The 19761-nt window shown below is 54.6% G+C and overlaps 2 protein-coding genes across 23 annotated transcripts in view; both read left to right on the top strand.

Moving 5' to 3' along the window:
* FXYD6 (FXYD domain containing ion transport regulator 6) overlaps positions 1 to 1314 on the top strand; it is a 40276-nt gene extending 38962 nt beyond the window's left edge. For all 16 annotated transcript variants that reach the window (XM_035264718.3, XM_009006896.4, XM_078339592.1 and 13 more), the window contains one exon: positions 42 to 1314. The gene's annotated coding sequence lies outside the window, so the exon portion shown is untranslated. The remainder of the gene's footprint in view (positions 1 to 41) is intronic.
* Positions 40 to 19143, top strand: FXYD2 (FXYD domain containing ion transport regulator 2). Of its 7 annotated transcripts, XM_078339585.1 has the most exons (8): positions 40 to 7199; positions 9981 to 10060; positions 10162 to 10242; positions 16100 to 16138; positions 16338 to 16412; positions 18396 to 18432; positions 18593 to 18623; positions 18910 to 19143. In XM_078339585.1, exons 1-7 carry the CDS (start codon positions 6907 to 6909, stop codon positions 18615 to 18617), a joined length of 630 nt encoding a protein of 209 aa, XP_078195711.1. In that variant the 5' UTR covers positions 40 to 6906; the 3' UTR covers positions 18618 to 18623; positions 18910 to 19143. The 7 variants fall into 7 exon arrangements, with proteins under 7 accessions (XP_078195711.1, XP_035120601.2, XP_078195712.1 ...); XM_009006890.4 differs by lacking the exons at positions 40 to 7199; positions 9981 to 10060 and having other exon boundaries at positions 10147 to 10242; XM_009006889.4 differs by lacking the exons at positions 40 to 7199; positions 9981 to 10060; positions 10162 to 10242 and adding an exon at positions 13882 to 14207.
* The last annotated feature ends 618 nt before the right edge of the window (positions 19144 to 19761 follow it).

Below are 19761 nucleotides of genomic sequence, written 5' to 3'. Positions count from 1 at the left end.
AGGTGAGCTAAAGTGTTTTTAATTCAAGTTCTCCTCCTCAGCCTCCAGAACCTGAAGGCCACTGCTTGAACCTTTGGATGCAAATGACGCTTAAGAAAACTGGCCACTTCAGCAACAGCCCTTTCCCCAGGAGAAGCCAAGAACTTGTGTGTCCCCGCCTTCCTCTCCCCTCTAACACCATTCCTCCACCTGATAATGCAACTAATACTGGCCTCCCCATGCAGCCTGCGGTCCCGCCCACCTCCTGTGATGTGTCTGTGTGTGAGTTTGTGTGTTTGCTGACTGTGGTCTTCGTGGCTACTCGTTCATGGATGGTATTGTGTTTGTTAGTGAACTGTGGACTCGCTTTCCCAGGTGGGGGCTGAGCCACATGGCTATCTGCTCCTCCCTGCCCCTGTGGCCCTCCATCACCTCCTGCTCCTAGGAGGCTGCTTGTTCCCCAAGACCAGCCCCTCTCCTGATTGAGGGATGCACAGGGTAAGAGCACGGGCAGGAGTCTTCAGCCGTCTTGGGACCTGGGAAGGTTTGCAGCGCTTTTTCATGGACTTCCTTCACGCCTTCAACAAAAACCTCACTTTCTTATCCCACGCTGACCCCGATGTGAAGGTCTTTTAGCAATTGGAGATCCAAAGCAAGTTGCTGGTGAGTCCAGCGTTGACTTCAGGCAAGCTCTGCCTTTCCATGGTTAATTTCTTCCCGGGGGCTTCCACGAGTAGTCCCCGTCTGCCCTGCCCCTTCGCAGAGCGCCCGGGATTCCAGGCCCAGGGCTTCTACTCTGCCCCTGGGGCATGTGTCCCCTGCATATCTTCTCAGCAATAACCCCATGGCCTCTTAGACCCTACCCCTTCCAACCTTCCCTGCTTCTGAGATTTCAGTCTACAGCCCAGCTCATCCAGAGGCAGACTCCAGTCCCTGCAATTGGTCTCTGTCAGGCAATAGCTGAGGGATTTCCATTCCATTGGGGCCAGCACACTGGGATGGGTGGAGGGACAGAAGAAGCCTTTGCTTCTCTGCTCACGTCTTCTTGGACGGGCAGCAGAGGAACTCCTGCCTCCTTCGCTCTGCCTGTTGGTGGTCAGAGCGGTGAGCGAGGTGGGTTAGAGTCTCAGCAGGCTCTGTGCAGCCCCTGGGAATGGTGAGAGGTTGAAGGTCATAATGAGAGTGGGAACTCAACCCAGATCCCACCCCTCCTGTCCTCTGTTCCTGTGGAAACCAGCCAACTGTGCGCTGTGATCCATTGCTGTTCTCTGTGTCGTGATCTATCCTCTGAACAATGACAGAAAAAAGGAATAAAATATCCTTTGTTTCCTAGTGGCTCAGAGGTGCTTTCCTTTCCTTTCTGTGAAAGAGCTTGAGTGTTGGTAGGTCTTGTGGAACCTACAGGGCCAGAGGGAGAAAGGAAGGACTAGAGAGCCAGCCATGTAGGCACAGGGCCACTTCAGTTGCTGTCACTGTCACCTACTCCCCACTTCTCTTCCCGCCCTTTCCTTTTCCTCCTTTACCTTCCTCCCCTCCTTCTCAACCCTTCCTCCCCCACCTCCCCACCATTTCTCTTCCTCCCTCCCTCTCTTCCACCTTCCCGAGGCCACTGGGCTCAGGACACATCCCACAGCAGGATCTGTTCATTGCACACTGTCTTGGAGCACAAAAGGGAGTCACAATGGCTTCTCCCAGTGTGCACTGGCCTGGAATAAAACGTCCTAACATTCCTGTTTGGTTAGTTCTGGGGCCACTACCTAAGGACTTGAAAAGAGAGCCTGGGGTGGTGTCTCCTACCTGTAATTCCAGCACTAGGAGGCTGAAGCAGGAGAATTGCTTGAGGCCAGGAGTTCAAGACCAGCTGGGCAACGTGGTGAAATCTTGGCATGGTGGCGAGCACCTGTGGTTGCAGCTACCAGCAGGCTGAAGCAGGAGAATTGCTTGAGGCCAGGAGTTCAAGACCAGCTGGGCAACATGGTGAAATCTTGGCATGGTGGCGAGCACCTGTGGTTGCAGCTACCAGCAGGCTGAAGCAGGAGAATTGCTTGAGGCCAGGAGTTCAAGACCAGCTGGGCAACATGGTGAAATCTTGGCATGGTGGCGAGCACCTGTGTTGCAGCTACTCAGCAGGCTGAGGCAGGAGGATTGCTTGAGCCCTGGAGTTCCAGGCTACAGTGAACCATGATTACACCACTGTGCTCCAGCCTGGACAACAGAATGAGACCTTGTCTCTAAAGGGAGTGATAGGGTGGGTGATGTGGGTTATGAAATACCCCCTCCTCTGTGGAGCCTTCTTGGGCGTTAGGTAGAATTGAATCCCTTCTTTTTTATTTTTTTTTTTTAAGATGGAGTTTTGCTCTTGTCACCCAGGCTGGATGGAGTGTAGTGATCTTGGCTCACTACAACCTCCACCTTCTGGGTTCAAGCGATTCTTCTGCCTCAGCCTCCCAAGCAGCTGAGATTACAGGTGCCCTCTACCATGCCTGGCTAATTTTATTTTTAGTAGAGACGGGGTTTCATCATGTTGGCCAGGGCAGTCTTAAACTCCTGGCCTCAAGTGATTCACCCACCTCGGCCTCCCTTGGTGTTGGGATTACAGGTGTGATCTCCGCACCCAGCCGAACCCTTCTTTCTTGTGCTCCAGTCACACTTGTTTGCTGTGTTTATATTCACACTTCATACTTGGCATTCAGACTGTGGTGCCCAGGCAGGTAATGCCAATATGTGAATCCTCTGTAGTGACGAGGGGGCATGGGACCTGCAGTCACCTACAGCGTCCTCCCAAAGACGTTCTGATTCAGCTTTCTGAAAAGCACTGTTGGCCGAACAAACACAGATGTGGGCAGATTCTACATGGAGGTTGCCCGTGTGCAGCTTCTGCCTCTGGTGTTATGTGTTTTTATTGACGTAATTCCTGGAGGTCAAGGACAGTGTCTGCTCTACAGAAGCCTGGAACATCTTAGCGTCTCGAAAAAAGCATCAACCCCTGGAACGTCTTCATGTTTTCCATCTTGAAGCCAGCCCTTAAGGAGTGGGACCCTCCGGGCCCATCTCCTTCCAGCCCCACCTTCTAAGACCCCAGTGACCTGGCACCTGAAGCTATAGCAGGAGACAGAAGCCAGTGCTCCGTGGGGTTCAGATGGGGCCTGGGAACCACCACCTTCCCTGCCCAGTGGCCACGTAGGCCCTGAGTCCGCCTGGATTCCGCAAGTTGTTTAGAACCGAAGAACTGCACAGATCCCCTTGCTGGGTGCCTTCTCTACATGTGCTCTTGCTTCTGCCTTCAGTCCCCTAGGCCATTGGAGAGATTCAGGCTTTGGCCAGGCACGGTGACTCATGCCTGTAATCCCAGCACTTTGGGAGGCTGAGGAGGGCGGATCATAAGGTCAAGAGATTGAGACCATCCTGGCCAACATGATGAAACCCCGTCTCTACTAAAAATACAAAAATTAGCTGGGTGTGGTGGTGCACACCTGTAGTCCCAGCTACTCGGGAGACTGAGGCAGGAGAATTGCTTGAATCCAGGAGGCAGAGGTTGCAGTGAGCCAAGATCGCACCACTGCACTCCAGCCTGGTGACAAAGCAAGACGCCATCTCAAAAAAAAAAAAAAAAAAAAAAGACTCAGGCCAGAGATCAAGCTCAAGCTGTCAGCCCAGTGATCATGGTGATTAAAACATCTGGTCACAGCTAGACCTGGTAAATGAGCTCATTGTTCGGGAACACTCGTGATGGATGCATCAGGGAATCAGCAGGTCTTGCCGCAATTTCAGAGCAAGGCTGGACTGAGACCCTTAGAGGGCCCAGGCATGCAAAGCATTGTGTGTACCGCCCCTCACATACATGCATCATTAAAAACAGAACATTAAACTTCAGCACAGGAATAAGGAAGTCCAATGGGGAGATTCTAACTTTGCTCATAATAATTCTGTTAAGAGTAAGGAGTGACAGTCAGCATGTCTGGCACATCTACACATGGGTATCCTTACTTTGCCAGCCTCTAAGTACCCACTTAGTTTTCCTCCTGGTAATCCAGCTGTATTCTGAGATCAGTCAGAGATTCCCATTTTACGGATTCTTTCTGATGCAGTCGTGACTGGTCCAGGCTACGTAGCTTGGGTGGGAGGGGGGAAAGAGCTACGACTTGACCCCGGGCTGTCTGTCCACAGTGCTTGACAGCACATGGCCTCGCCTCCTTCAGAAGGCAGAGGCTCAGATGAAGCGACAGTGATCAGATGGCTCCCAAGACCGTACCTGGAGCATGGCTGTTCCTTCAGGACATAAATTAGCTGGACTGTGCTCCAGGGAGGCTCCTGTGGGAGTCGAATGGTCTGGAAACAAGACACATAAAGAACAATCGAAGAAATGATGGTCAAAATAGTAATAATTAAAAAACAAAAGCAGCTGACATTTATGGAGCGCTTAATATGTGCTTGGCTGAGGACTTCACGCAGATCAACTGGATCAGAGCTCTTAGGGCTACACACCTCCACGAGGAGGACCAGTGTGTCTGCTCAGCCTCCAGGCAGGTGGCATTGGTTTGTAGCTGTGATTTGGTTGAATGAGGCAAACGTAGCTTGACTGCATAGGAAAACTGACATGCTATGTCATTTCCCAGAAGGTAATCCCAAGTCCCCTGGTTCGCAGTGACCTCAGGTGTCCTGCATGTTTTGCTTCCCAATGACTCCCCCTGCTCTCCACTCCATTCCAAAGATCTTCATGTCTGTTTGCATGGAGGTACTTTGTGTTACTTCTCCCCATGGGGTAAGAATAGGTCAGTCTGCCTTCTGGGTCCCCAGGTGCTGTGGCCCGCCTACCTCTCTGGTGTTTTTTATTTTTTTTTTCAAGATGTAGATTAGAACTTGCCAAATTGTTCTTGGAAGAGAGTCAGAGGCAGAGTGCAAGCTGCAGGGAGCGATGTGGGGGGAGTGCCAGGCGAAGCACACCCCAAGGTCACCAGCCTGCTGGCCCCTTCCTCTGGGAGGAGGGCCTTACCTTGCCTGCAGTCATGGGTTTGGTGGGGTAGCTGGGCAAAGCAGGGGAGGGAGAGTGCTCCAGCTCTGTCTGGTTCACCCCACCTTGTCCCTGGCTGCTCTGCCTCACCCTGGGCCCAGTGAGAGAGAGGTCAGGTGTGCTTGCCTGAGCCAGGGGAGGAGCTTTGGAAAAACCTGTCTCCAGGCTACAGAGAGAAGGAATGGCCACTTCTCTCTATTAGTGTGATTCATTGCTGTCACAGCCGAGCTCCAGGAGGGCAGACTCAGCCGGCTCAAGCCAATCAGCTGTTGATTTGATGGGGCCAGCCCAGCCCCGGGCCTGGTTGCACAACAGTGGGGCTCCTGCCAAGGCAATGATGGCAGAGCAGGTGATGCTGTGGTCACATGTCCTGAAGGACCTGGGTGGCAGGGACTGCTGGGGGTGGGCCCCCCACACCACCCAGAAGAGGGGGTTCCTGCCTCTGAGCCAGGCTTGGAGGCAGCCTGGTGGAGCCTTAGGTCCAGAACATCCCCGAGGTCCCCCTCTGCTCTCTCACTGTGTGAGCTTGGGCAGACCCCAGCCCCTCTGTCAGTTTCCATTTCTGAATAATCGAGTCCTTTCTCACTCTGGGGTCAGCTGGGCCTTCTGCTGGCTGTGTAACCCTGGAAAAGCCACCTAAGCCTGTTTCATCACCGATCAAATAAATGCATCCAAATCTTTTCTGTTATCTCACAGTGTCAAAGTGATACAATGGACATGAAAGCACCACGAAAATTCTCCATGTAGCTATTATGCTACTCATGTTGGCATTACCGTTTCCTTATCTCCTCATTCTCTGGTGGCCAGGTTCCCCCTGTCTCTGTTAGACCTGGGTTCACGTTCTGACTGGTTCGCAGTGTCCTCTGTAAGATGGGCATCGCACAGCCTGCCTAAGTTGTTGGGAGGCTCTAAGCAGCTCTTTGGAACCACCGAGACCACGGAATAGGTGGAATTGCTGCCAAGTGTGGAGCGTGGGCACCAGGCTCAGTGCAGATACATACATTTAACAGCTTACCCGACCTGAGGCCTCAGGAAGGCCAGGAACTTGGCAATCTGGGCTATAAATGAAGAGAATGGTCACATGGCCACATGCCAGCCATTCAGGCCATGTCAGTGGCATCCAGAAGGTCGTGGAGGGAAGGAAAGAGTAGCCAGGGGTGGGCCTGCTCCATGAGGTCTTCCTGGAGGCGGCGAGCCTCAAGCTGTTTTCAGACGTCGGGGGGGAGTTTGGTTACTGGGAGGAGAAAACCACAGCTGGAGAGAAACGGCCTCTGTGGTAGTTCAAGGATGTGAGTTCTAAGAACAGTCAAGAATGCATTTCTCTCCAGGGTATTCACTGTGGGAGAGCTGGTCAAATGGGTTTGCCCTTGTCACCAGCTGGTGGCCTTGACTCTTAGAGTACATTGCCCCTTGGCAGTTCTCAGAACCTCGGCGCACCATGGCTCAGGCCATCTTGAAGCCAACACTTAAGGAATGGACCCTCTGGGGCCCACCTCCTTCCAGCCCTGCCTTATAAGACCCCAGTGACCTGGCACCTGCAACCATAGCAGGAGACGGGAGCCAGAGCTCCTCAGGGTCAGGAGAGATGGAGCCTGGGAACTGCCAGTTTCCCTGCCCAGTGGCCATATGGGTCATGCAGTTGAGGACTGCCTTGGGCCAGGGGTCATGGCTTTCTAGGTGCTTCTGGCTTCTGCCTCATTTGAGCCCCTTTCCACCTGCAAGCTAACACCAGGAGGAACTGACTTGGGAACCTGGAGTTCAAGGCTGTGAACTCCCACAAAGGCCAGGGCCGGCAGAACTGGAGAGCTCCATTTTGGGAAGATGGCGGTGAGAGCCTCTGCCTCTGATCACCAGCGAGACAGAAGTGATTCCAGTGGGATTCCAGCCTATTTCCTCCCTGCCCCACCAACCCAGCAATGACCACCCTAAATGACTGCCCTGAGACTCAGGAGTCAGGAGAAAAAAGGGAGGCCTGCTTGGAGACGGGAGACGGAGGCCTCGCCACTGAGGGCATCAGCTGTGACAGTGCTGAAGCATCCAGGAGTGGGCGCTGCCTCTCCCTCCCTCCCTCCCTCCCAGCATCTCCCAGAGCTCTGGGCCTTGAAGAGAAGAGGAGAGCACAGCTGGATGCTTCTTTCTCTCTAGCCTGGAACCATCAGACAAAGGAGGTTTATTGGGTTTGTGTGGAGAAGGAGGCTGGAGATGTAGGGTGAGTGGTGGCCAGCAGGGATCATGCCGGGGCACAGAGGGTGCTCTCAGGAGCCTGCTTTAGAGATCACCTCAGCTGGGGACTGAGCCAAGGGAAGGGATTGCTGAGAGTGTTCTTGTCTCCTGGGGTGGGCGGGGGGCAGTTCAGAGTAAGGAAAATGCAGCCATCATTTTTTAGGACCTTCTCTGGCCAAATGCTTGACCCCTTGTCTCTGTTCCCACAACAATCCTGCAAGGTAGGTGTTATTACCCCATTTTACAGATGCAGGGAGACCCAGAGGGGTGCCCTTCCCCAGGCTCAGGCAGTTCTCAGCAAAGGCTCAGGATGAAAAGGGATTTACGCATGGGTGTGTCTGGTCCTCAGGGTGCCCTGCATGGAGACTTCTAGGAGGAGAGACCTTTCTGAGCTGACCTGCTCTCAGGATCATGGGCCACAGAGGGAAGGGCTGGGACCTCCCTGCAGGAGAGCAGGTGTCTCAGAAAGGGGCTCCCTGCCCCCCAGTGCCAGCTAGGACCCGTGACCTGAGCTGGCAGGGGGAGGGCAGGAAAGAAGTCTGAGGAAAGACTTAGGCTTGATTGAAGCGAGACGAGAGGACCGCCTTGACTTAACACATGCCTGCGCTTCCCCCAAGAACAAACAGGACAATTTCTGAAAAATGCTGCAGGGCTGGAGAAGGAAGGGGAGGGGAGGGAAGGGGAGGGGAGATGGGGAGGGATGGGATGCCAGAGGAGTGAGAGAGAACCTCCTTTTCCTGAGAGGACCTCTGGGGAGCTGTCAACAAGGTGGGATTGCTGGCTACCTGCTGCCTCTGTGAGGGCAAACCGGGTCTTGTGACCCCTCACAGAGCAGATGACAGCAGGGAATGGGACTGCCTGAGGCAAGTCCTGGGTCTGCCTGCAGCATGGGAGAAATGATTTCACCTTTCTGGGTCTGATTCATTCATTTAATAAAACTGGGTTGCACGATGAGCTGTTTCAGGCACTGGGGAATGAACAAACAAATCCTGGCTCTCCTTGTGCTCAAATTTTAGTTGGGAGAGGGACAAGCAAGATCAAGGAAATACACACTTTAGATCAGAATGAGCGCAGCGGAGGAAAAGCCCGGCTGAGGCGGTGGGGTGAACATTTTCTACCTGGATGCCCGGAATCGGGGCTTTGAAGAAAGCCCAGCAGACAGCGCGAGCTGAGCCGGAAGCCCTGCGGGGGCAGAGCATTGAGGAGGCAGGAACAGCCCGGGTCGAGGTCTTAGAGGGTGAGGGGTGTCCAGAAGACCAGCATGACTGGAGCAGAGAGCAGGGTGGGGAGGTTGGGGACCAGTTCAGAAGTGCCTGGAGCCAGATTAAGAGGGGCTTCTTTCTGGGACTCAGAAAAGATTTTGGGTATCCTCTGAACCCTCTCTCTGAGGATTTTGAGCAGGAGAGGGAGCCACTTGTAAAGGGAGGGGTTTGGATAGGATGGCCTCGACCTTTCTAGTCGGGCCATCAGTCACACAGGGCTCTGGATGTCTGGTATGGAGACGCCTTCCTTCCCAGCACTGGGGGTGGGTAGGGAACCGAGTGTGTATACCGGGTTGGGGATTTCCACTTTTCTGGACCATTTAGATTATGTTTAGATGAGGTACCGCGACATCTCACCTAGGCCCGAGGTTTGTAAACGTCTCTATCCCCAGCTTGGGGAATTTCCACCTGGCAGCTCTGGCCTGAGTGGCAGGTTTTCCTGTGGGAACATGGGACAGGCCCGCCTGCTGAGCTCTTGCCCACCCGTGGGCCGGTCTGGCCCTGCCTTCGGGGTGGTCTGGAAGGAAAGGTACAGGGAGCCTGGAGTCATGGCTGTGGTCAGCGGCCCCAGCGCAGATCTCAGCCCATCCTGATAACAAATAGCACCTCTCCAGGCCTGGTCTCCATGTCCAGAGTGCTTCAGCCCTAAGGGGGCTCCCTGGGGTGTCATGAGTCCTCCCCTCAGGACAGGGAGTGCTGCAAAGGAGGAACAGAGAGGTGGGAGTCAGAGTAACCAGAGCCCAGGGTCAGAGGCTGGAGCCAGAGCCAGCACTTCCTAGCTCTGCTTCTCAGTGTCCTTGTCAGGGTGGCCACAGGAACCCGAGGGAGACCCTGTGGCCCCAAGTCAGTCACATGGAGACTGCTCACTGTGGCTTTGCTGTGGGCCAGGCCTTGGTGGCCAGGGAACAGGGATGCTGACTGGGCAGTGTGGTGTGTGGGCCTTCCTGTGGCTCCCTGCTGCCCTCTGAGTGTGGCAGGAGGGCCTGACACCTGTGGGCTGAATGAGGAGGTCCCAGCTGAGGAAAGGGAAGGGCACAAGAGTGGACCCCATCACAGCTCTGGCTCCCAGCCCGCAGCTGCTCCCCATCTCTCTGCCAACTACCAGAACAACACAGGAAACTGGGACCTGTGCCTCTGGTCCCAGGACAGGCCCCTGGAAACCATTCCTGCCCCTCTGAGAGGCTGCAGCTGTGCCGCCCGGTCTCAGGGGACACCTAGCTATGGAACGGGGCCTGGTGCAGGATGCCTCCAGGCAAAGGCTCAGATGGGCTGGAGGACAGAGGTACAGCTGAGTGAAGCTCAGGGGACCCACACATGCTTCTGAAGGTCTCCCTCAACCTCCACCAGCCCAGGGGCCTGGGGAAGAGTGGGGTCCTTGATTTCTCCTGGCTCCCATATCCTTTTCGGGCACCCTGAGCTGGCAACAGCATGGAACCCCTCAAGGGAGAGGAGCAGGGCAGGGGCGGCAGTTTGTTCTGCTGCATCTTCAGCTTCCCCTTCCTCAGGTGCCAGGTGGAGGTCAGAGAATCTCTCCTGGCTTTCACGTGGATCCCTTGCCCCAACCCGCCCCAGCGGCGGGCACGAGGTAAGGGCTCCCTTGCCAGCCCCTCCTCCCTGCCCTTGTCTCTTCCTGTTTGTGGGCTCACCTGAGGTGTGAGGGGAGGGAGTGCCACTCTTTCCATCCAGGTCCCAGGCAAGCAGCACCTCCCCGCTCTCCTGTACCCCGGACACAGCCAGCAGCTCCTGCCATGGACAGGTGGTATCTGGGTGAGTCCTCTGAGCCCCATTCCTCCTCCCTGCTCAGGCTCTGACACAGGTGCACACCCCATCCCTTTCAAGCTCCCCAGAAGTGCAGGAAAAGCAGAAAGGAGGACAGGCAGAAATTTCCAACAAACAGCATCTCCATACAGAGTCACGGGCCTGCTGTGACATGCGTGCCAAGCATCTCTGGAGCGGCGAGGGCCGGGAAGGCAGCTCATTTGCTTGTCTGTCCATCCGCCCTTCAGAGATGCAGGAGCTCAGAAGCCGGACTGCTGGCTGCAGATCTTGGTTCCCCTACTTTCTAGCTGTCTGACCTCTGGCAAGTTATTTAACTTATCTTGGCCTCAGTTTCTTCCTCTATGAAATGGGGTGATAATAATGCCTTCCTTACCTTATAGAGTCATTGTGATGACTAAAGAATTGATTTCTGTAAACTGCTTGAAACGGTGCCTTGTACACAGGGTTTAAAAATGCAGCCATCAATTAGCTTTTCCTATTGCTTCCTATTCATCTATCTATTGATTGATCTATCATCCATATCTATCATCTATCAATCATCTATCTATCTATCTGTCATCTATCTATCATCTATCAATCATCTATCTATCTATCTGTCATCTATCTATCATCTATCAATCATCTATCTATCATCTATCTATCTATCTATCATCTATCAATCATCTATCTATCTATCTATCATCTATCAACCATCTATCTATCTATCTATCTATTATCTATCAATCATCTGTCTATCTATCTATCTAATCTATTAATCTATAGGTGCCTCCTCACCCTGCAGCGGGAGCCCTCCATCCACACTGCAGCTTTTCTTGTGATCAGGGTAAATATTACCTGGCACTGTTAATGTTTAATGCCCCCAACTTGTCCCCGGCCACCCTGCTGAGGAGGCCAGACACTCCCAGAAGCAGAGACAGCAGGAAGGGGGGAGGGGAAGCAATCCATTCAGCTGTGGAAATGACTGGGTTGTCAACGGATACACAGATAGATAGATGGAAGAGAGAGAGAGAGAGAGAGAGAGGAAGTTATTTAACTTCCCACCTATTTTCACATCTCTTATTATTCCTGAAACACTCCACATTGGCTTACAAATATAGACAACGCAGTAAGATAATGCGATCCTGTATAATAAAGGGAGCACCCTTGTCTTGTTTGGAGTCGGCAGTAGCTTTGGTAGCACATCTTGGAGGGTCTGGGCTTTCCACCTCTGGTTTGCCATTGACTGCGTGTTTCAGGCAAGTCCCTTCACCTTCCTGCCCTCGGTTTTTCTGGTGTACCCTGTGGGGATCACGGCACTGCCCTGGCCACCTCTAGAGGGTATTGTGGACAGCAAATGAGCAGCCTCAGTTTCTTTAGCTGTAAAAAGGCGCTATCAGGAATTAAGTGGGGCAGTGCTTGTGAAAAGCCTGCCATGTGGTCCGTCTTCACCAAATGCTGGCTCTGCTGTGATGTTGGTACACATGTACATTTCTTGGCTCTGAAAGCAGAGGGAGCTGAAAGGGTGTTGAAGCACCTCATCTGCAGGGTTCCGACATTCCCTCCATCTCACTCATTAGTGCTCATTTTCACTGGACGGCGGCTGCCTTTTCCGTGTCCAACAACAAACATCTAACAAAGGCTAATGCCTGCTGTTTCTTCAGCCAGCACATGTATAACAGGAACAATGATGCCGCTCACTGTGTGCCAGGCTCTTGGCATGCATGATCTCACTTCCCCTCACAACCACCCTAGGAGCTGGGTACTGCACCCATTTTACAGATGAAGAGACTGAGGCACAGAGAGGTGAAGTAATTGACTGAGACCAAAAGATTAGCAAGTGAGAGGGTCAGGGTGTGAACTCAAGTGCCGAGCCCTCTTCCTGCTTGGGGAGGATTCATAGATAGAGTGACTTCCTTCAGAAGGGCTCAAGCACCCCTGGTGGCCCCTGGCCACTGACCTTGGTTGTTTGGTGGCCATTGGATTTCAGCCTCTTCTAGAGGCCAATTCAGTGGACTAGAACTCAACCAGGATTCCACAGCACCCACAACTACCTGGCACAGGAATCCTGGGGTGAAAGAGCTCACAGGGGAGTGGGAAGGCTGCCTGTGAGGTGTGGAAAGCACCTGCCTCCAGCAGCAGGAAGCCTGTCAGCCTCCACTTGCCCCGCACTGGCTGTGTTACCTTGGGCAAGGCCCCCACCTCTCTGGGCCTTACACACCTGCCTCATCACTGTGTGACCTTGGGCAAGGCCCCCACCTCTCTGGGCCTTACACACCTGCCTCATCACTGTGTGACCTTGGGCAAGGCCCCCACCTCTCCGGGCCTTACACACCTGCCTCATCACTGTGTGACCTTGGGCAAGGCCCCCACCTCTCTGGGCCTTACACACCTGCCTCATCACTGTGTGACCTTGGGCAAGGCCCCCACCTCTCCATGCCTTACACACCTGCCTCATCACTGTGTGACCTTGGGCAAGGCCCCCACCTCTCTGGGCCTAACACACCTGCCTCATCACTGTGTGACATTGGGCAAGGCCCCCACCTCTCCATGCCTTACACACCTGCCTCATCACTGTGTGACACTGGGCAAGGCCCCCACCTCTCCATGCCTTACACACCTGCCTCATCACTGTGTGACCTTGGGCAAGGCCCCCACCTCTCCATGCCTTACACACCTGCCTCATCACTGTGTGACACTGGGCAAGGCCCCCACCTCTCCATGCCTTACACACCTGCCTCATCACTGTGTGACCTTGGGCAAGGCCCCCACCTCTCCATGCCTTACACACCTGCCTCATCACTGTGTGACCTTGGGCAAGGCCCCCACCTCTCCATGCCTTACACACCTGCCTCATCACTGTGTGACACTGGGCAAGGCCCTCACCTCTCCGTGCCTTACACACCTGCCTCATCACTGTGTGACATTGGGCAAGGCCCTCACCTCTCCGTGTCTTACACACCTGCCTCATCACTGTGTGACATTGGGCAAGGCCCTCACCTCTCCGTGTCTTACACACCTGCCTCATCACTGTGTGACCTTGGGCAAGGCCCCCACCTCTCTGGGCCTTACACACCTGCCTCATCAGTAAAATGGGAAACATAAAACTTAGGAGAGAAGGGTGAGGAAAGTGCTTGGTAAACCATAAAAGCAGGGGGTCTGGCTGTGATGAAAGCCTTGCCCCGTCCTTAAAAAGCCTGCATGCGCCATGGTAAACTGACAAGGCAACAGCCCGAGAGCCAGGCCAAATGGTGGTAGGAGGAAGTGCCGGGTGCGGGGCGGGGGGGCGGGGCAGAGAAGGAGAGATTAGTTGGGGATGACTGGGGCCCTTCCAACTGAGGTGTAAGCTGCGGGGTGCACACTGATGAGTGAATAGAATGACAGATGAAGGGCTTTTCTGGAGGATCAACTGCTGGTGGGCTTGGGGGTGCTCCAGGGCTGTGGTGGGGGAGCAGTAGGCCAGGCTCCTAGGGACCACTGCAGGAAAGCCTCCAGTGCCACATAGGAACACCAGCTGCAGCGGTAGCATCCACGGTGGCTGGTGCAGTGGGCCCTGCTGGGGCTGGGGGCCGCTGTGGGACCCTTAACACTGGCCCCCGGAAGCTCCCAAGTGCCGTGTACACTGTACGGATTGTGCAACTTCACTTCCCTGTTTCCACCACCCCAGCTGGCAGAAGAGCACCATTGCTCACCCATCCCAGCCCTTCTCTTTGGAAATTTCCTTTGGGAGGGTTTGGAAGGCAGCTTCTTCCCTCCCCTGCCTCCCCCACGCACCTCTTCACCCTGCGGCAGGAGCCCCTCCATCCACACTGCAGCTTTTCTTGTAACCAGGGTAAATATTACCTGGCACTGTTAATGTTTAATGCCCCCACCTCGCGGAGGCTACCAGACACCCTCCGAAAAGCAGAGACAGCAGGAAGAGGGAGGGGAGGCAATCCATTCTTCTGGGGAAATGACCGGGCTGTCTACGGGCGATGGTGAGTGTGCTGGTGTGTGCCCGGGCGTGTGCGATTCTGGGCGGCTCTGCTTGGCCTGCCTTGGTGGGGACAGCTGGACCCCCCTCTTCCCTCTCCTGCCACCTCAGCCTTCCAGAGTACCCAGCCCCTCTTCCGGTCAGGCTCCTAAGAAAATTTGCAACTTAAAAGAGGACGCTGCTTTAACACCAAACAAAGATAGCTTGAGAAGATAGAACCGGAGGGCTGGGCGCCCTCCTCGGGCTCCTGGCACAGCCCGCTGAGTTCATGCATCTTGCTAGACCCTCTGAACTCAGGCAGGAGGCAGACGGGGTCCATCTGGCTGGGAAAGGAGCAGCCTTGGTCAGACTTCCTAGGCTAGATTTGGTCTGAGGGGCCCCCAAGTTCAAGTCACACTCCCTAAAGGCTTCCTGTGACAGGAACTGACTCAGGCCTGGAACCAAGAGGGGCGCCTGCTGACAGAGGTGGGTTTTGAGCCAGACACAGAAAGGGAGGGGTGCTGGGCAGGGAGGGTCTCAGCAAATGGCTCAAGGCAAGGTGGCCATGGAGGAGGGGGTTTCCTGGGGTGTGAGGAGAAGCTCTGGCTTTCGTCTAGCTGTTGCTCTGACACTTAAATCCCCATACAACCTTGAACAAGGCCTGAACCAAATCTGGGAAGATGGCCCTGAAGGCCTTGTATATTGGACCTGGGTCCGTCATGGCCTCCCTGAGCAACCAGCACCTCAGGCCTGCCAGGATGGTCACCAACTCCTCCTGCCTGTTCTCTCCTGGCCGAGGGACTGGCCACTGGGGACAGCGGGACTTGCCAGGCCCCGAGGCTCACCACTGCCCAGGGCACAGTTCAGCACAGCCTGGGAGGGGCTGGCTTGCTCATTCCTTCCTCCTCGGACTCTACTTCCCTGGTGCAAGAAGGGGCTCCAGCAGGGAAGGAAAGAAGCGCAGTCCTCAGTGGTGGCAAAAGCGTCCTGGGCAGGCCACAGGCCACTGTCCGGGGCAAGTATCTTCAGCTGCAGGGCACTACTGGGAGACCCACCTGCTGAGCAGTTCCAAATCCAGGGAGGCCACTGGAGGCAGGGGCAGGACCTTGCCTCAAATGGGCTCCTTCCTTCCTGCCATTGAGAGGCAGCAGAGCTAAGAGCTTACGCACCAGCATTCTCAGCCCCCTGCTGCCCAGGTTCAAACCCAGCTCTACCCCTGACTTGCTGTGTAACTGTGGGGGAATTACTTAACTTCTCTGTGCTTCCATTCTCACACGGATTCCACTGAAACGGCATTGACACCTCATAAGGCTGCCGTCATGGTTAGAGGAGTTAGGGTCTTGTTAGCTTTTGCCCCGTGCCTGACCAACACCATATATTAATGTTTCCTAACTAGATCTGCTTCCCCCTGAGGATGGTAACATAGGAGAGCAGGTCTGTCTCAGCTTTCAGTGGGACTTTGGATAAGTCTCCACGGTGGGCTTGGCTTCCACCTGCTGTCCCATAACTTTAAGGTTTTGTTTTATTTATTCAAGCATTTCACAAATACCTCCTAAGCACCTCATAGCCAATTGGTTCTGTGGAGAGAGGCCGCTGGGAGTCTAATGGGAGAGGCCTCTCCTGGCCTTTTCTACCATAGTAGGAAGCAAGGAGCAGGAGAGAGCCAGCCCTCTCAAGTGTCAGAGGCCCCCAAGACAGCACAGACACTCAGCGTTTGGTCCCCGGTTGACTGTGTCTGAAGCCGCCTAGGGCAGAAGCCTGCTGGCAAAGGTTTAAGCAACACCCCTGAGCCCAGCCTCCCCTCACCGCTTGGACCCTCAGGGATCCTCTGGGAAGGGAAGGACAGGGAATTCCAACTGTTTCTGTGCTGGCCCACGGTCGGTGACTCCTTTCCTCCCACCTCTGGCTCTCTCCTAGGCGGCAGCCCCCAGGCGGACATGGACCCATTCTACTACGGTAAGCCTGGGCCCCTGTGCATCCTTCCCCAGCACTCAGGACCCCTCCCACCAAGAAGCGGCCTCTCTCAGCCCCAGGTCCACACTCTGTGCCCCTTACCTCCCCTGGTTACTATGGGCTGCTGGGGGGTGGGCTGCGGGGAGAAACTGCTGCCGGGAGAGACCACCCATGCCGCCCCTCTTGCCCTCTCTTTCCTGAGACTATGAGACTGTCCGCAAAGGGGGCCTGATCTTCGCTGGGCTGGCCTTCATCGTGGGGCTCCTCATCATCCTCAGTAAGTGGGGTGGCCTCCAGGGATGGGGTGCTGGCCGGGACACATCTCTTCTTAAGGCTGCTGAGCAGGCTGGCTTTCCAGAGTCCCCGAGGGAGGGGTGAGCCTCCCTACCACCTCCTCCCCTGCAGAATGGGGGAACCCATGCTGGGTGGGATGCCAGGCTCTCAAGCACAATGTGAGGTTCCTGCTCACTCAAGTGCACCCTTCAGTGGGCCCAGGAGGAGCTGTGGAGGCAGGAGCAAAGCTGCAGGGTAAGCCAAGGGCCAGGCAGGGAGACTGTACCGGCTGCTGCTATCCATGGGTCCCAAACTCATCCATTCAATAGGGATGATCCCACCTGCCTCACAAAGATTAGGGCTAGCCTCTAGAAACACAGCAGTCAGGACAGTAGTTTAAGATGGTCCAGTGCAGGCCGAGTGCGGGGACTCATGCCTGTAATCTCAGCACTTTGGGAGGCCGAGGTGGGCAGATTGCCTGAGGTCAGGAGTTCAAGACCAGCTTGGCCAACATGGTGAAATCCCATCTCTACTAAAAATACAAAAAAAAAAATTAGTCAGGCATAGTGCACGCCTGTAATCCTAGCTACTCAGGAGGCTGAGTCAGGGGAATAGCTTGAACCAGGGAGGTGGAGGTTGCAGTGAGCCAAGATTGTACCACTGCATTACAGCCTGGGCAACGGAGCAAGGCTCAGTCTCAGAAAGAAAAAAAAAGAATAGTTCAATGCAGACTTGGAGTGCTCTGGGAGAGACAAGGAGCCTTATATATCCCCAAGCTCCTGAGAGGCACACAGCAGGAGCTTAATATCTGCACGTTGACTTGTTTTGATTCAGCGCAAAGAAAAATACAAAGAAAACACAACCCATGAAAAAAAGCTCCGGCAAGCACAGCTATGGACTCTGAAATCCTAAGGCTCGGGCCGCAGTCCTGCACCTCTCCCCACTTTCCCATGTTGCCTGTGGCAACTCCCGGAGGGTAGAGCCGGTTGGTGGCTGAGCACACAGGCACAGGAGGCAGGTGGCCTGAGCAAGGAGCTCTGCTTTGGAATTGCTGCCATCCTTCTCCAGAGAGCTGTTCATCGGGCAGCTACTCTGTGCCCAGTGCTGTGATGGGGACACCATGATGGCCCAGTCTCTGCTGCTGCTCTTGATATGCCAATAGCCCACCATGGATCTGCTCCAATAAATGTTTGCTGACTGACTGACTTAGGCTCTTGAAAGCCTATGGTCCAGCCTTATATAAAGAGAGAGATGGCTGGGCGTGGTGGCTCATGCCTGTAATGCAGGCATATCAGGAGGCCAAGGCAGGAGGATCTCTTGAGACCAGTAGTGTAAGACCAGCCTGGCCAATATGGTGAGATCCCATCTATACAAAATTTTTTGGGTTTTTTTTTTTGAGACAGAGTCTCTCTTTGTCACCCAGGCTGGAGTGCAACGGCACTATCTCAGCTCACCGCAACCTCCACCTCCAGGGTTCAGGTGATTCTCCTGCCTCAGTCTCTGGAGTAGCTGGGATTACAGGCGCCTGCCACCATGCCCAGCTAATTTTTGTATTTTTTCTAGTAGAGATGGGGTTTCACCATGTTGTCCAGGCTGGTTTTGAACTCCTGACCTCAGGGGATCCACCCACCTTGGCCTCCCAAAGTGCTGGGATTACAGGCAGGAGCCAAAAACATTTTTAAAAATCAGCTGGGCATAACGGTCTGTGCTTATAGTCCCAGTTACTTGGGAGGCTGAGGCAGGAAGATTGCTTGAGCCCAGGAGCTTGAGGCTGCAGTGAGCCTGGACTCACACCACTGCACTCCAGCCTGGGTGACAGAGTAAGACCCTGTCTCAAAAAATAAAATAAAATGTGACAGTCAAATGTGGCTGGCCCTGCGGTGGTGCTGACAGGAGGAAGGTAGGAGAGAATGGAATGATTTGGAGTCTTCCAAGGTCTCTTTGGAAAATGAGTTCATGGAAACAAATCTCCTTTTTTCTTTTCAAGGCAAAAGATTCCACTGCAGGGGCAACAAGAAGCGCAGGTGAGCGCTGCCTGGGGTCACCGATGAGAGGGTTGGGCCCAGGGAAGGAAGGGCGGGCTGAGGATTTTGTCTCTGTGGCTGTGGAAGGGTCCCAGCCTCAGGGATCCCTATACCTACCCCCCTCCACCCTCTCACCTGTGGCTTTTCCTTCCCCACCCAGGCAAATCACTGACGATGAGCTGTAACAACAGGTACGCTAGGAAAGCCTGGGCGAAGGGGAGGGCAGAGCAGGCTTGGGAGCAACGGGGAGGGGTTCTGGCTCCTGGACTGGGTAGGGAAGAATTTTAGGGTCGTCCACACATCAGCCAGGTAGTCTGTCACCCATTGTGTGTTTAAAATGATTGCCAAAGGCCTGGCATGGAGTGTGTGCTACAGGAGATCACAGAGGAGCCCTGGAGAAAAGTGAGATGGACAAGGACATAAAACCCCGAGCCCTGCTGCCACCCACCCAGCCCCATTCTGCCTTTGTCTTTTCAGCCTTGGCTGTGCCACCTGCTGCCCTGGGGTCAGCTGGAAAGCCAGGCATGCCCCTGCCTTTGGCGTCTTCCCGTCTTCCCTGGGCTGTAGACCTTTGTCACCATCACTGCCAGCGCTTGTGCTGAAGGAAGTTCCAGGCTCAATGTGACCCCCAGGTGGGCATCGCCACCTCCCGTCCTGTGCCAGCTTATGTTCATAATAAAACCAGCGTCAGAGACTGCTGCTTCCATCGCCTACCTGTCTGTCTCCCTCCTCTGTCAACCACCCACTTCTCCAAGTTCAAGTACAAATACAGCTGGGTCTCACTTGTTTTTCAATTAATTGCGCAGGCACCTGTCTGCCTGTAAAAGCAAGAAGTTCAGTGTTGTCATCTGCAAGCCTGAACTGGCACCCCCGAACTGGCAGGAGCCCTGGGGACAGAGGCCTCAGCCTGTCTTTTATATGCCTGGGAAGTATGAAAGACCCCCAGGGTCAAAGCCGTGGGCCTATTGGATACCCATGAGGCTTCTGCCCTAGGCACCAGGTGCTGCTGTTGGGATCCTGGTGACCCTGCCTATAAGTTGCTTTGGAGAGGTCCCAGGCTACCCAGATGGGCCCGTGTTTGGCCACATTCGTGTTCTTTACCATTTTCCACATGTACACCTTGGCCCAGGGTGGGTGGGTCTGGGGGACCTGGTGCTGGGCCTCCACACGTGTCCTGAAGGAGCCAGACCTCTTCCCAGCCTCCTCCTGGTACTAAGCTCAGGTCATGTCTTTCTACTCTTGGGGCCACCTATTTGGAGACTTGGTTAATCCCAGGGCCTGGGGCCAGGGAACAGACAGTGAGAGTGAGACCATTGTTAAGCTTGCTCC

This window comes from Callithrix jacchus, chromosome 10 (genome assembly GCF_049354715.1).
Source record: "Callithrix jacchus isolate 240 chromosome 10, calJac240_pri, whole genome shotgun sequence".
Lineage (NCBI taxonomy): Eukaryota > Metazoa > Chordata > Mammalia > Primates > Cebidae > Callithrix > Callithrix jacchus.
Note: the sequence above shows the minus strand (reverse complement) of the source record. Positions and strands in the feature narration are given on the sequence as shown.

Coding starts and splice junctions, on each gene's coding strand:
- FXYD2 (XM_035264710.3), top strand. CDS start 6,907: ATGACCACCCTAAATGACTGCCCTGAGACTCAGGAGTCAGGAGAAAAA. Junction 7,200..9,980: donor AAGGAGGCTGGAGATGTAGG/GTGAGTGGTGGC, acceptor CCCCTTCCTCAG/GTGCCAGGTGGAGGTCAGAG. Junction 10,061..10,161: donor GCCCCAGCGGCGGGCACGAG/GTAAGGGCTCCC, acceptor CTTTCCATCCAG/GTCCCAGGCAAGCAGCACCT.